The sequence below is a fragment of the Orycteropus afer genome, unplaced genomic scaffold (genome assembly GCF_000298275.1).
Source record: "Orycteropus afer afer isolate SDZICR_OR568_19922 unplaced genomic scaffold, OryAfe1.0 scaffold00370, whole genome shotgun sequence".
Taxonomy (NCBI): Eukaryota; Metazoa; Chordata; class Mammalia; order Tubulidentata; family Orycteropodidae; genus Orycteropus; species Orycteropus afer.
In genome coordinates, this window is record NW_006921957.1 from 785,258 (window position 1) to 798,807 (window position 13,550).

The 13,550-nt window shown below is 51.7% G+C and overlaps 1 protein-coding gene across 1 annotated transcript in view; it reads left to right on the forward strand.

Annotated features, from left to right (window-relative positions):
- Positions 1-13,550, forward strand: part of SZT2 (SZT2 subunit of KICSTOR complex) — a 73,720-nt gene that overhangs the window by 30,376 nt on the left and 29,794 nt on the right. The window contains exons 10-42 of the mRNA XM_042782564.1: positions 115-349; positions 556-685; positions 1,457-1,599; positions 2,069-2,221; positions 2,364-2,478; positions 2,695-2,912; positions 3,014-3,229; positions 3,840-3,918; positions 4,112-4,206; positions 4,480-4,648; positions 4,857-4,971; positions 5,087-5,200; positions 5,412-5,582; positions 5,740-5,834; positions 6,113-6,233; positions 6,323-6,487; positions 6,579-6,783; positions 7,062-7,177; positions 7,312-7,558; positions 8,311-8,452; positions 8,585-8,677; positions 8,837-8,915; positions 9,007-9,300; positions 9,467-9,608; positions 9,803-9,910; positions 9,994-10,057; positions 10,301-10,486; positions 10,845-11,003; positions 11,094-11,178; positions 11,291-11,362; positions 11,554-11,755; positions 12,489-12,588; positions 13,371-13,500. Coding sequence (XP_042638498.1) covers positions 115-349; positions 556-685; positions 1,457-1,599; positions 2,069-2,221; positions 2,364-2,478; positions 2,695-2,912; positions 3,014-3,229; positions 3,840-3,918; positions 4,112-4,206; positions 4,480-4,648; positions 4,857-4,971; positions 5,087-5,200; positions 5,412-5,582; positions 5,740-5,834; positions 6,113-6,233; positions 6,323-6,487; positions 6,579-6,783; positions 7,062-7,177; positions 7,312-7,558; positions 8,311-8,452; positions 8,585-8,677; positions 8,837-8,915; positions 9,007-9,300; positions 9,467-9,608; positions 9,803-9,910; positions 9,994-10,057; positions 10,301-10,486; positions 10,845-11,003; positions 11,094-11,178; positions 11,291-11,362; positions 11,554-11,755; positions 12,489-12,588; positions 13,371-13,500 — 4,758 coding nt within the window. The remainder of the gene's footprint in view (positions 1-114; positions 350-555; positions 686-1,456; positions 1,600-2,068; positions 2,222-2,363; positions 2,479-2,694; positions 2,913-3,013; positions 3,230-3,839; positions 3,919-4,111; positions 4,207-4,479; positions 4,649-4,856; positions 4,972-5,086; positions 5,201-5,411; positions 5,583-5,739; positions 5,835-6,112; positions 6,234-6,322; positions 6,488-6,578; positions 6,784-7,061; positions 7,178-7,311; positions 7,559-8,310; positions 8,453-8,584; positions 8,678-8,836; positions 8,916-9,006; positions 9,301-9,466; positions 9,609-9,802; positions 9,911-9,993; positions 10,058-10,300; positions 10,487-10,844; positions 11,004-11,093; positions 11,179-11,290; positions 11,363-11,553; positions 11,756-12,488; positions 12,589-13,370; positions 13,501-13,550) is intronic.

A 13,550-nucleotide genomic window follows, 5' to 3' on the forward strand; every position in this document is an offset into this window, starting at 1 on the left:
GCTCTGGCCAGCCTAGAGTTTCATGACGTAGGTGGGGGTTTTGGATAGGACTTAGTCCCAGGCCTGGAGTCCTATGCCTTCTTCCCCTAATCAGCTCTCCTGCTTCCTCTGAAGGAGGCTCCCAGCTGGAGGTGAAGCTGGTGCTGCTGTGGAAACACAACATGCGCATTGAGTATGTGGCTGTGGCACCTTGGCCCCTAGAGCCTGAGGGCCCTCGAGGAACATGGGTGGAAGTGACAATGGAAGGTGGCTATGACATTCTGCATGATGTGTCCTGTGCTCTGAGGCAACCCATTCGTTCATTATATCGCACCCACGTTATCCGGCGCTTCTGGAACACTCTACAAAGGTGAGTAAAGTCACCACACATTGAATGATGCCCCAGTTGTTTTTGAGAGGAACAGATTTGTGAAACTGGCAGCTGAAGAGAGTCACTCAAAGCACCAGGCTTGTGTCCAGCGTTCCATGTTCCTCTGAGGTCCAATCAGACTGGGGCTCCCCTTCTATGTACCTGCCAGAGTCCAGCGTTGCTCAGGGTTGACCCTTGTTCTGCAGCATTAACCAGACGGACCAGATGCTAGCCCACCTTCAGTCCTTCTCCTCGGTCCCAGAACATTTCACACTTCCTGACAGCACCAAGAGTGGAGTGCCACTCTTCTACATCCCTCCTGGCTCCACCACCCCGGTGAGTGGCTCTGATGCTCATTGTCCCCATTTCTTCCTCCTCATACTTGTATTGGCATAGCATCTGGAGCCTGGAGCCACCTTCTTTTTCCTTCCCTCCAAAGTCTGAGGCACCCAAACCAGAACCCTAAGTGTTAGTCTTGAGAACATCTCTTCTTCCTGTTCCCAAACTCCAAGGGGAGAAGGATCTGTAGAGAGAGGCTGCTCTGAGCAGACCACAGGTATCAGAGGTAAAGATTTGCAGATTGCCTGGGTGGTGGTATCCCAGTAGACTGTGAGACCCTTCACCCAGTCTCCACTTGGCACACTCTGGCCTCCCCTACCACCACCTTCACCTATTGTGAAGTCCACTATGGACTGTTACTTCCTGAAGACCATAGCTTCTCTTTGTCCTGTGCTTTCCTTACACTCAGTTCATGGCTGTCAGCCTAGCACTGACATAAAGTGACTTATGTTCATGTGCAGTGGGCCTCGTCATGATGTCCTGCCATTACTGCTCGGGTTTTCCTCCAAAGTCAGTGATAGAAGCCAGGCAAGCTTCTTGGCCTGGATTTAGCTTTGAAGGGTTCCACAGTCTGTCCCTGTACTCAGTCATCCTAATCTAGCCTTTATACTGGAGGCAGCTTTTTACCTCTGCCCCAGGCTGGGCCATAGCCCTAAACCATAGCCATCTCTGACCCCCTAATCTGAGTCTGCCTGAGATTGTATTTGTTGTTTGGAGTTTGTACCCTGGTCTTGAATGCTGTTATAGGGTCATCTTTCCTGTCCCCAGGTGCTCTCCCTTCAGCACAGTGGTTCCGACTCATCCCATGCCCAGTTTGCTGCTTACTGGAAGCCAGTGCTGTCCATGGATGCTAATTCATGGCAGCGTTGGCTGCACATGCATCGCCTGGTGCTAATCCTAGAGCACGATACGTAGGTATCTCCTTGGGTCATCATCGGGATAGAGAAGCAGGGGTGAGGGCTCAGGGAATGATGAGAAAGGGATGCAGCAAGAAACATACCAGCAGATAAGCCCTTACTAACCTTGGCCAAGGAGCTCTGGTAGCATAGTGGCTAAAGCACTTGACTGCTAACCAGAAGGCTGGCGGTTCAAACCCACCAGCCACTCCTCAGAAGGAAGGTTGGGCAATCCTACTTCTGTAGTGATACTGCCTCGGAAACCCAAGGAGGGGTCGCTATGAGTCGGGGCCGACTCGACGGCACACAACAACAACAACAACAACCTTGGCCAAGGAAAAGCTATAGTCCTTTCCTAGTCTTTCTGCTCCTCAGCCCCCATATTCTCAGGCAGGGCCTGGAATAGATAGCTAATGGTCTGTTCTTTTCCCCCAAGATTGGAGCTGGGGAGGTCTGACCTCAATCTGTATCTCACTGTTGCCAGACCAATCCCCAAGCACTTGCACACCCCGGGCAGCAATGGACGCTACAGCACTATCCAGTGCAGGATTTCCCACTCCTCACTGACCTCTCTGCTTCGGGACTGGAGCAGCTTTGTGCTAGTGGAAGGCTATTCTTATGTCAAGCTGCTCTCCAGGTGGGCAAAGTAACGATCCCTCACTCTTCCCCTATTGCCTCATCCTGCTCCTCTTCCTCTAACCTCAGACACTACCCCTACTTCCTCCTAAACCCATGAAGTCTAAACCTAGGAATGCTTACTAACTCCCATTTCTCCCCAGTGCCCCAGACCAGCCCCCTTCCTCCTTTTACATGGTTCGCATCATTTCCAAGGCCCCATGCATGGTTCTCCGCCTGGGTTTTCCCATTGGCACACCAGCACAGGCCCGGCACAAGGTGAGTTGGATCCCAACTAACTCCTTGACCAAGGAGTGTAAATTAGCTTTAAATTAGCTTTGTCTCTACAAACCCCACAGGCCAGGCCTACTAGAGAGAGGAACCCCCAGACCAAGTAAAACTCGGAGGAGAGAAAATTCACCTTATCTGTGGGCCCCTTCTCCCAGACCATGTAGGAGATAAGAGTAGGAGAATCTGATCCCATTTTCCTCACAGATTGTGTCAGACTTGCGGGAAGAGATCCTGCAGTTACGTTTCCCCCACCGAGTACAAAGCAAGGAGCCAACACCCAAGGTGAAACGAAAAGGGCTGGCAGGCTTTGGTGGGGGCAACTCTCCTTCCAAGTCACCCCCCATGCTGGGACCACAACAGGCCCTATCTGACCGGCCCTGCCTTGTGGTCCTGCATAAGCCACTGGACAAGCTACTTATCAGGTTGGTAGAGAGGGTGGGGATGGGGCCTAGGAACATGTAGAGTGGTGGTGCTTAGCTGGATATGAACAGAGATCAACTGTTGAGTTGCCCCTATTTCCTAGGTATGAGAAACTACCCCTGGACTACCGGGCACCTTTCCTGCTGACACTGGAGCCACCAGGGCCACTGCCCTTGGTATCAGGCCGCTCAGCCTCTTCTAGCCTAGCATCACTGTCCCGCTACCTCTACCATCAGCGCTGGGTCTGGAGTGTCGCATCAGGGCTGGCCCCTGCACTGCCTCTCAGTGCCATCGCCCAGCTGCTCTCCATCCTCACTGAGTACGTCATCTGAGCCTGCCAGGCAGCTTGGTACAGGAAGAGAGAGAGAGTGTGTGGATGCTGGCTTTGGACTCTAGCAGAAAACCTAACTAAGACACTTCCTGCCCCTCTGTGAGCCCCTGTCTCTGCCACTGCTGCTGTGCAACATATCCAACACAGAGCAGACTGTGCTACTGCCCACCCCTCCTGCTCACACTCTAGTCTGTTTATTTTGGCCTCTGGTACTCATTGATGGTGTAGTGCCTAAGGCATCTGACTGCTAACCCGAAGGTTGGTGGTTCATACCCACCAGCCACTCTGTGGAAGGAAGATGGGGCAATCTACTTCTGGAAAAGGTTTACTGCCTTGGAAACTCAGTGGCTATCGCTGTGAGTCAGAACTGACTCAATGGCAATGGGTTTGGTTTGGTTTTCAGTAATCATTGAACCTATTAAATTCTGAAGGTCCAGTAGTCTTGAGCAGGACCACCAGAAGATTAGGCTGCTTGCTGGCTGCTGGGAGGTGGGTATGTAAACAGGATGAAAGGGAGGCTGTACTCTGATGGGTCTCTCCTCCCCCCCATCCCATCCCATCCCATCCCATCTCTGCCCCTACCTTTATGGGGCTGCAGAGTCCGTCTCTCTGAAGGGTTCCACTTTGCCTGCAGTGGGGAAGGAATCATCAACATGGTCCTGGAGCTGCCAGTTCAGGTACGTGCCATTCCATCTGATGGCACACCAAGGTCTGTGATAATCCAGGGGACACTCATTTCTGCACTGAGTTGGGACTATTGGAGAGATTATCTCATAGACAATGTAGCAAGGGTACTAAAGGGCCAGGGTGAGATCAGGCTGGATCTCTGCATTGGCTCAAGTTTGCCCAAGATCTTCTATCTTACCACAGAATGAGCCGCCTGGGCAGGCTGCAGCTGATGAGAAACACACATGCGTTGTCCAGTACATCCTTTTCCCCCCACACTCTACCTCCACCAAAGATAGGTGAGACCTGATGCCTCCTGAGACCCACTTCTCCAGATTTCCCCTTATCCTTACTCCCTCTTATCCTAAATTCTGTGTCCCATATCTTAAGATCATCTTTATCCTAGAGTGGGGGACATTTGTTGCTTTTAGATGCTTCAGCAGGCAGATTATGTCACACTGTGGCTCTGCTCTCTGCCGCATTCTTCCCGTCTTTCACAGGGCTAACTCTCTGCCATAAGGTTGAGGATTGGACTGTCTTCTCCCCTGGGCTCAGTGTCTTTCCTCCGTTAGTTTCTCAACAGATGATGACAATGATGTGGAGGTGGAGGCTCTGGAAGGAGACTCAGAGCTCAATCTGGTCACAGAGGTCTGGGTGGAGCCACAGTGTGGGCGCGTGGGACCTGGCCCTGAAAGCTGGAAGCACCTCCAGAATTTGACATATTCTGAGATCCCTCAAGCTGTGAGTAATTGCAAAACACTCCCACCACTCCTTACCATATTTGGATGCTTTCTCCTTTGGAGTACCATACACAGCCTGCAGGTGTCCTTGCCCCTCTGGGTCTGTGCATCCTGAATGTTTGTGAGTGCCTGGGCTGCTTTGAGGCTGGGGGCTGGAGCACTCCAGGCTGGGTGGAGCTGATTCCTAACCTCTGATGTTCACCCCTTAGCTCCATCCACGGGATGCTGCCTGCATAGGCTCCATGCTGAGCTTTGAATACCTGATACAGCTGTGCCAGAGCAAGGAATGGAGTCCTTTGCCCCCAGAGCCAAGGATTTCTGATGGTCAGTGGGGATGGTGACCCGCTGGGTGGAACAGGGAGGTGGGTAGGGAGAAGGCAGCCACAGGCAGGTAAGCCAGTTCTCAGGATGTATCTTAGCTTCTTTCTCTCACTTCTAGCATTGGACCAGGGAGGAGACACATGTGTTTATGAGATCCCTTTCCATTTTGACCTAATGGGATTGTTGCCACAGTGCCAGCAACTCCAGATGTTCTTCCTTCTGCTTTCCCGAGGTGGGTAAATTTTGTACCAAGTCACCTCACCCTTAATGGGCCAGCAAGCCTGGGGCAATTAGAGAACAGAGAGCAGAGGAGTCAACGAATAGGTGAGTGATGGGACGGGAGGAAATTGTGAGGCTAAAGAAGAGGCTTTGCTGGTCAGGGCTGAATCAAGGGAGTGGGCAGCAGGAGGCTCTTGGTGCTGAGCATAGTGTGTGTTGGGCAGAGCCAGAGGGTGTCCCTCTCGCCGAGGGGCCCTGTCCCGCCAACGACATGGTGCTGTGCCTGCTGCACAGCTGCCTGGGGCAGGAGCTGAGTGACCGGGAGATCCCACTGACCACCACTGACCAGGCAACCTTCTTGAGTGAGGTGCTGTGGCGCACCTGCCACGGTTCAGGTGAGCCTGAATTCCCCACCTCTTCTCTAATATCAGACTCTAGCCTCATCCCATCCCTTTCCCCCATCCCACAATGGTTTCTTGCCTTTGGGTTTTGCCCTGCCTGTCTTCTGGCCCTGCCCTCATCCACTATTTCTATCCCCATTGTACATTGTAGGTCCAGAGGGACCAACAGTGGAGGGCCATGGAGTCCCAAAAGATCAAGCAGTCAGCAGTGTCCTGGCCTCTGGAGACTCGACTTTTACCACCCTGGTCAGCACTCGTTCTTCTCCTGGAGCCTTTTTCATACTAAACCTCCTTCTGTTGCTCTGTATTCATGCCCCAACTTTCCATCACTCTTGATACTAAAAGCTTCCTGTCATATCCCTTCGTCCTAAGTCTTTCAGAGTGTAACTAAGGGTACACTTACTAAGGTCGCACTTAACTAAGGTTACACTTAGAGTCCAACCTAAGACTCTAGAGTGGAGGAAGAGATTGGGAGTTGGCTCTTCCCTTATCAACAGCTCTGAGTTTCTTTTTCTCTCTTAAAGAGTGTAGCTCCTGAAACTCTCAAGCCTTCCAGCCCAGCCCAGTCCCCTCAGTGGCGCTGCTATGCAAGACTTGTGACCCCACAACATGTGTTTCTGACTTTTCTCCCTGCTACTTTCTCAGGTACCAATCTCTCACTTTCCCCACTAATCCCCTCAGTTACAAACCCTTAACCTCACTGGCCCACCAGACATCTCTCTTTTCCTCTTCAGATGTCCAGCATCTGGCTGCCTATGGTTTGGAGGCACCTTCTCAAGAGGAGACAAAGCCTAAGTTTGGGGATTGGAGTGGGGCCACCAGCCTCAAAGATCTGGGAGGAGCTGGAGTCAAGACTACTAAGCCCCTAGTTCCTACCCTCAGTGTAACCCCAGCCGGTGGTAAGGCTACTCACTCTTAATTCAGCGAAGCAGGAGTCAGGGTGGGAAACAAATAGAGGATTTGAGACCACATGACACCTGTTGCCCACAGATAATGGCCAGTATCAAGGAGAGCTGAGCCAACCCTTCCACCAGGACCTACAGGCTTTCACTGGGCGTCAGGCTCCCCAAACTGAGGGGGCAGATGGGCCCCGTACCCGGTGTCCTGTCTACATCTATAGCTGTTCCCTGGAAGCACTGAGAGAGCAAATGGTTGGCATGCAGCCCCCTCAGGTACCCCGAGACCTCATCTTCCGGTGAGTGCCCTCAGTGTTGACCTATGTTGACACTTAACCGTGGTTCCCAAGGCACAGGTACACACTGTTAGGTATGAATAGACAGGTTGACTGTCAGTGGCAGGAACTCAGTTTATTAGCCCTGTCCTGCCAACTCTTTGGTGAGCATTTGTAGGGAGATCAGTTGAACTTGGTGGCCTGTGAATACATTTGGTAAGAGTCCGTGGATGATCCATTTGAGTGTGGGTGGATGATGATGAAGGGAGTTGGCCGGGCTTTGTTTTTCCTCCCATGCCTAGGACTCAATTCCTCGACCACTCCTCCCCAACCTCAGCCTGGATGGAACCCAGGTACAAAGAGGCAGCCAACCATTGTGCTTTGCTGCAGGAGCATGCACAGCGATGCTATGTCCGTGGTGAGCAGAAGACCACATGAGGGAGTTTCAGGGAGGAGTGGGGCTTAAGGAGGAAGAGATAGAGGGATTGCAGGGATGAGGACTAGAGAGGCTCTTCCAGAGCTTGATCCTATGGCCCCTTCCACTTCTGTCAGGGCTGTTCCAGAGCTTGCAGCAAGCACAGAGTGTGACCTCCCAGGACTTGCTGACAGCAGTGGATGCCTGTGAGGAACTACTGCAAGAAGTAGACATCACCCCCTTTCTGCTCACACTGTGTGGCCACAGTTGGGGTTTGCCTCATGCACCCCCAAGCCCTGGTCCTCTCAGCCCTGGGCCCTTCAGCAGCAGCATCGAGGAGGGTCCCGAGCCTCGAGAGCGAGCCGTCCTAGCTTCTGAGTCCAGGTTAGGATTATACTTGAATGATGTATAAAGGGATGCACAGACAAAGCCCCTATAATGAATCACTTCCAATCCAGCGAAAAAGCTGAGCTGGGATGGGATAGGGAGTTCCAAGTTGCCAATGGTGAAAGTAGAGGCTTATTTCCAGGATATCCATACAACAGTAACAATCCCCCCACCAATCTGTGAGTTTAATAGGGGCAAGAACTATGTGTACTTTGCTCACTACTTATCCCCTAGCTCGTCTTAGGGGTTTTGTGTGTCCCCATGAAATGGAGAAACAGGGAGAAGGCAAGCAGGCAGAAAAGTACTTTTCTAGCACTGGCAGTGTATTAGCACTGGGGAAACAGAAGAATCAGAGGGAGGGTATACTGCTGAGTCCCAAATTGGAACTCTAGCTGGTTCCCTCCCTGGAGCTCTAGACCCCCATCGGTGGGCCTCCAAAATGAACACATCTTCCTGTCAAACCTGTGTTCTCCATTCATGGTAAACAACATCATCCTCCACCCTGCAGCCTAAGTCAGAAAACTAGGAGTCATCCTGACTCACTGCTGTGTTTCACAGATACGTCTAGCCATTAAGAAAGGTTAGAGCCAGAATGTATGATTTGGTTCTCCCTGCCTCTCCTGGCTCCTTTGTGTGCTGAACATCCTTCTTAGAGATAATGGCAGGAGTAGGCTACTCCCCAGTTAGAAATAGGCTCCTCTGAGACTTAGTGGTTCTTAATTTCAACACCCTTCACTCTGACCACTTAGCATAGAGACTGAGGACTTAAGTGAACCTGAGTTCCAGAGCACTCGTGTGCCTGGCCATCTAGACCCTGGCCCGGAGATCTCTCTGACAGACGTCTGCCAGCTCAGAGGACAGGCACATGATGCCCTTCATAGCCTCATCCAGGTGGGAAACTGGGGAGAGGGCAGGAGACTGTTGTCCCCTGAGTTGGGGGTATGTAGGTATACTGTTCTGGGGCAAGGGGTGGTGTCCTGCTCTGGGGCTGGCTGACATAGCCTCCTCCTGACTCCCTGACAGGAGAAGTTCCTAGAGATCAGCCGTCTCCACTTCCGAACAGTGCCCTCCAATCCTCACTACTTCTTCTATTGCCCTCCATCTAGCAGGCGAGAAGTGAGTGCTTTCTTCCTTACCTCCCTCATCCCCCAGCCCCGGAGGCCCCATGCAGCCCACCTGAATCCTGTTGAATCTTGGTTCCAGTTCCTTGAGGCCTGGATACATTGTCTATCCTGCCTTGAGTTCAGCTGTCTCTCTCTTTTTTTTTTTGGCCAGGATGAGGGCCCCCAGGACACAGTAGACAGAAAAGTCAGTGACTTGGAGTTTTCAGAGGCTGAGCTGATTGGAGAAGAAGGTTTGTAGGCAAGGAGGTAAAGATGAGGAAGCCTGGATTCAGGGGCTTTACTGCTGGCCCCTCCCACTGACAACGTGACATGCATCACCAGGTGACACATCTGCCTGCTGTGTAGTCACTGAGAGTGACCCAGAGCTGGAAGTGGAGTACCGTGAGAGCCGCGAACCTGACCTGGGGCCCCCTGGGCTGGACTCTGTTTCATTGTCTGATGCAGACACTGTGAACCCTGATGAAGACTCCTTCAGTATCCTGGGGGGTGACTCACCCACAGGGCCAGAGACCCTCATGCATGATCTGCCACCACTTTTCCTGCACCTCACATGCTCCATGCGGCTACGTGGGCATCACAGCTCAGTACCTGTGTGCACCCTGCCCACCTGCCTGGGTGAGAGGCTTGGGGGGTACCCCGGGGAGGGTCGAGGGCCCAGGACAGCCTGCCTGCCTCTCTGGTGGTAGGGGAGTACCTAGGGGTATCACTGTTTAGAACTCAGAACTAGGTATCTGTATTGCCCCAGGGCACCCAGCAACCCCTGACTTTTCCCCCTTGCCAGGCCAGGTGCTTTCCAGTCTGGAGGGTCCTCCCATTGGAGGCCGAGTTCCCCTGAGGGACCTCAGTGTCACTCTCGATGTCTTTGTACTTACCTTGCCCCTAGAAGTGGAACTTCCCCCAGCCTCCGACCCTCAGCACCACCGGTATGGTAGCAAGTTTTATTTTGGGGCGGGGAGGGGGAGGAGTGGTCTGGGACATTATTGGGTTGGGGGACCATTACAGAAATCTAGAGCATTTGGGGACCAAGAAGACTTTGAGGATTTCAAGAAGGAAGTGATGAGGAGGCTCTGGGAGGAAAGGAACTACTGACCTTTGGCTTTTGTCCTACCGTGTTTAGGTCAACATCTGAAAGCAGTGCTTCATTCCCACGATCTCCAGGGCAGCCATCATCTTTAAGGTCTGATGATGGCCTGGGGCCCCCACTGCCACCTCCAGGAGAAGAGAGGTACTTCTTTATATCCCTCTCAGAGTATCTTGCTTCCCTTCAGTTTTGTTTTCTAGAAATATCTAAACCTTTCTTCCAATTAGGCACCCAGGCCTGTCCAACTTGGCTACACCCCACAGGCTGGCGATTGAGACCACCATGAGTGAGGTGAGGGCCTTCCCTCCTTCAACCTAAGTGATAGCCCCCTACCCCTAAATCTGTACCCGATACCTTTTCCATCATCTGAGTGATTCTGTGTTTGAAGTGAGGGCTCCCTCAGTCTGTGAAGCACAGTATCTTCTAGTCTGGGAGTGAAGTGATGCCCCAGTAAGCGAGGGAGGTGCCGTTCTTGAAGGTGCTCTCCTGTGTCCTCTGCCCTTTGCCACTTCCTGCATTGTCCTTTGACTTAAGATCCGTTGGTTGCTGGAGGATGAAATGGTGGCAGCACTCCGTAGAGGAAGCATCCCCCAGAGCCCTGCCCTGCACCGTGCGGCTGCCCACATCCATAGCTCTCCTGGACGCTCTACTTGCCTTCGCCAAACTTTGCCTCTGAGTTTTGTGTTTGGGCCAGAGCGTTCCCTTGCACAATTCAAGGAGGTAAGCTGCCCTCAGAACACCCCGTGATCACTTTGGGAATCATCCTTCTCTGGACCCCAGGCACAAGTCTATTTGAGTCCATATAATTATGCTTCCTCCCCACCTCACCATATTGTCTCCTTGCCCTATGCCTGGCAGGCCAACTCAGTGTGAAAAAACCCATCTTCTAACCTTGTCACTAGCATTTGTAACTTTAGGCAAATCACTGAACCTTTCCTTAGGCTCCTTACCTGAGCGATGGGGATGGTAACATCTGCTTCACCAGGGAGTTGTGAGGGTTCAGTGAAGAAGTATGCAGGTGCCATGTATATAGAGGGTTGCTTCTGCCTAAACTGTGATCTTAACTCCTGTTCCCTAGGAGTTCCGCCGCCTCCACCTTCCTGGCTATGTTCTTCTTGAGGACCCCGACAGTGGCTTCTTCTTTGTGGCATCTGGCCAACAGTCACGTGGGTCTCATGGGGAGCCCCCTCCTGCAGCCTGGGCCTGGCACAGCCATGAGGATAGGGCTGAAGGGGAGGTGAGTCTTTCCTGGACTGACCTGGGAATGGAGGTAGGTGGTTGTGGGTGTTCTGGGTCTGATACCTCAGTTCTGGCTCCTGCCCCTCAGGCCCTGACAGCCAGCCCCCAAGCTCTTGGCTCCCCAGAGGATTCTGAGGCCCCTCCCATCAGCCTGCCTAGCCTGCCACAGGGAGGTAAGAGAGAACTTGAACAGCCAAGTCTGATGGTCAGGACCAGGGACTGTAGATCCATGGCCCTGCTTCCACGGGTTGAGAGAAGCTCCAGGGATTTCCCTTCTCCCTCCAGGGAGCCAGACTGGGCCCAGCCGGGGACTAAGCCTCATGTCCAGTCAGGGCAGTATGGACTCAGACCACCTAGGTAAGCTTATGAAAAGGTAGAGGGTTTCAGGCTGTGGGGGCAGAGGAACTTAGGGCTCTGCAGGGAGAAGTCTGGGCAGAGGATAAAATGGACTCATCTGAAGGAGGGACCATCAAGGCCTAATGCACTTGGAGGCTAATATGAGCTGGGCTCAGCTAAGGATGGTGCTGAACTTCAGCACTTTGACACAGGTTATGATGGTGGCAGCAGTGGCTCAGACAGTGAGGGTCCCTCTGAGGCCCTTGGTGAGAAGGTCCCCTTCACATTGCGATCTCCACCTGAGCCAGCACCTCCACAGCCTTCACTCTCAGGCCATCCTGGGCCCTGCCTGCCTGACTTTTGGCTCATCATCCGGGTATTGCAAGATCGTGTAGAAGTATATGCACATGCACGGTAGGTGGAAGCCAGGCTTGGTGGTGACCTCTTTTCCCTGTTCCCACAACACTTATCTCCAGAGTTGTTAAAAACTGAAGATTTTGCACAGGAATCTAACTTGTATTCTAAGGTTGGGAGTGCCATATCATGTCCCACTACTTATAGCAAAGCATGTCACTGTCTGCTTTCAGAATGGATTTGAGAGGCTGAAAGGGATTTTGGCTCCTGACTAAGTATTAAGAGCATCTACAGTTCAGACCAGCTTTAGAAATTGCTATAAGAAAATAAGGAGTAATAGTACCATTTAACAAGTGCTTTTTATGTGCCAGGCTCTGTTTTAAGTATTTTTGCATGTATCAGTTCATTTAATCCATAGAACAACTCTATGAAATATTATCCTCATTGTATTGATGAAAAAACTGAAGTACAGTTAAGTTAAATGCTCACCCAGGGTCATAGTTAGTAAGTGGGAGACCCAGCATTCAAACCTAACCATCTGGTTAAATACTGCTTCTCTAATCACATTCAAGGTATGGGTGTTGAGGGTAGGGAGGGCCACCATTCTAACACAGAAGATTTGAGAATAAAGAAAAGACAGGCTGCATGATGGAAGCCTGTTTGGTACCGCATGGGAGCTGGTGAGGCAGACATGGAACAAGGCTTCTAGAATTATTCTTGATTGTCCTTGACCCTAGCTCCAGTTCATGGCACATACAATCCCCTCTGCACTGATCCATCTTTCTTTCCCTAGGAGCATGATACGAGAGGATGGAGGGCCAGGTGCTGAGTGTCGCCACCTGCAGCAGCTCCTAGTGAGACGAGTTGGGGAGATCTGCAGGGAGGTCAATCAGGTATTGGACAATGAGGGACAGGGCTCTCTGGGCATGGAGATTCAGCCCTGATGGGGAAGGAGTTTCAGGAACTTGACCTTCAGAGGCTCTGGGTCTACCTCAGACTCAAAACAATTGTGGGATATTTTCTTTGACCTTGAGATACTGGTGTTTCTCCCTCAATTCCCTACAAACTGGTATAGTCTCCAGAGCCCACTCCGAGTTCCAATGGGTTATTCTCATGCCCTTCCAGTAACTATGACATGTTCCCTGTCATTACACCAGTAACTACAGCTATCTGTTTTGTGCCAAACACTGTGTTAGCCGTGGGGATATAAAAGTGAGCAAGGAAGAGGGAAGTCTGACTCTGGAGTTTGTATAGACTGAGAGAGAGAGTGATTGAAGAACCAAGTTACACAAAGTATTTAAACTCTAATTGTGAAGACTTCTACGAAGGAAAAGTATATAACAGAGCTCTGACCAAATGAAGTATTGGCCAGGCTTCTTGGAAAAAGTGATTTTTAAGCTGAGACAGAAAGATGGTGAACAGATTCTGGCAAAGAACAAGAATGAGTGTTCCTAACTGGGGTTCTCTCTCGGAGCTCTGAGCTCTGTACCTGTGGACTCCCATCTCTGAATCTCCCAATGATTACTGATGCTCTTTATGACCTCTAACCCCCAGTGATAATTAACCCCGAGTGATAATGGGCATTCTCTCTGGCCTATACTCATCCCTGACCACAACCACCAACTTATGATGGCGTATTGCAGTTCCCTGATAGTCTTGTTCCTACTTCCCTCAGCGACTGCTTCTTCAGGACCTTCATGACAGTCATGTGTGTAACTCTCTGCTGGTGGCTGAGAGCGAAGAAGATTTGTGGCGCAGCGAGACCCCCTTCCATTCCCGTCAGCGGGTGCCACTCCCCAGTGATGGTGAGCCCCCACCCTCTAGCTGAGTGTGCTGCTACGCTTTCTCTCATCCA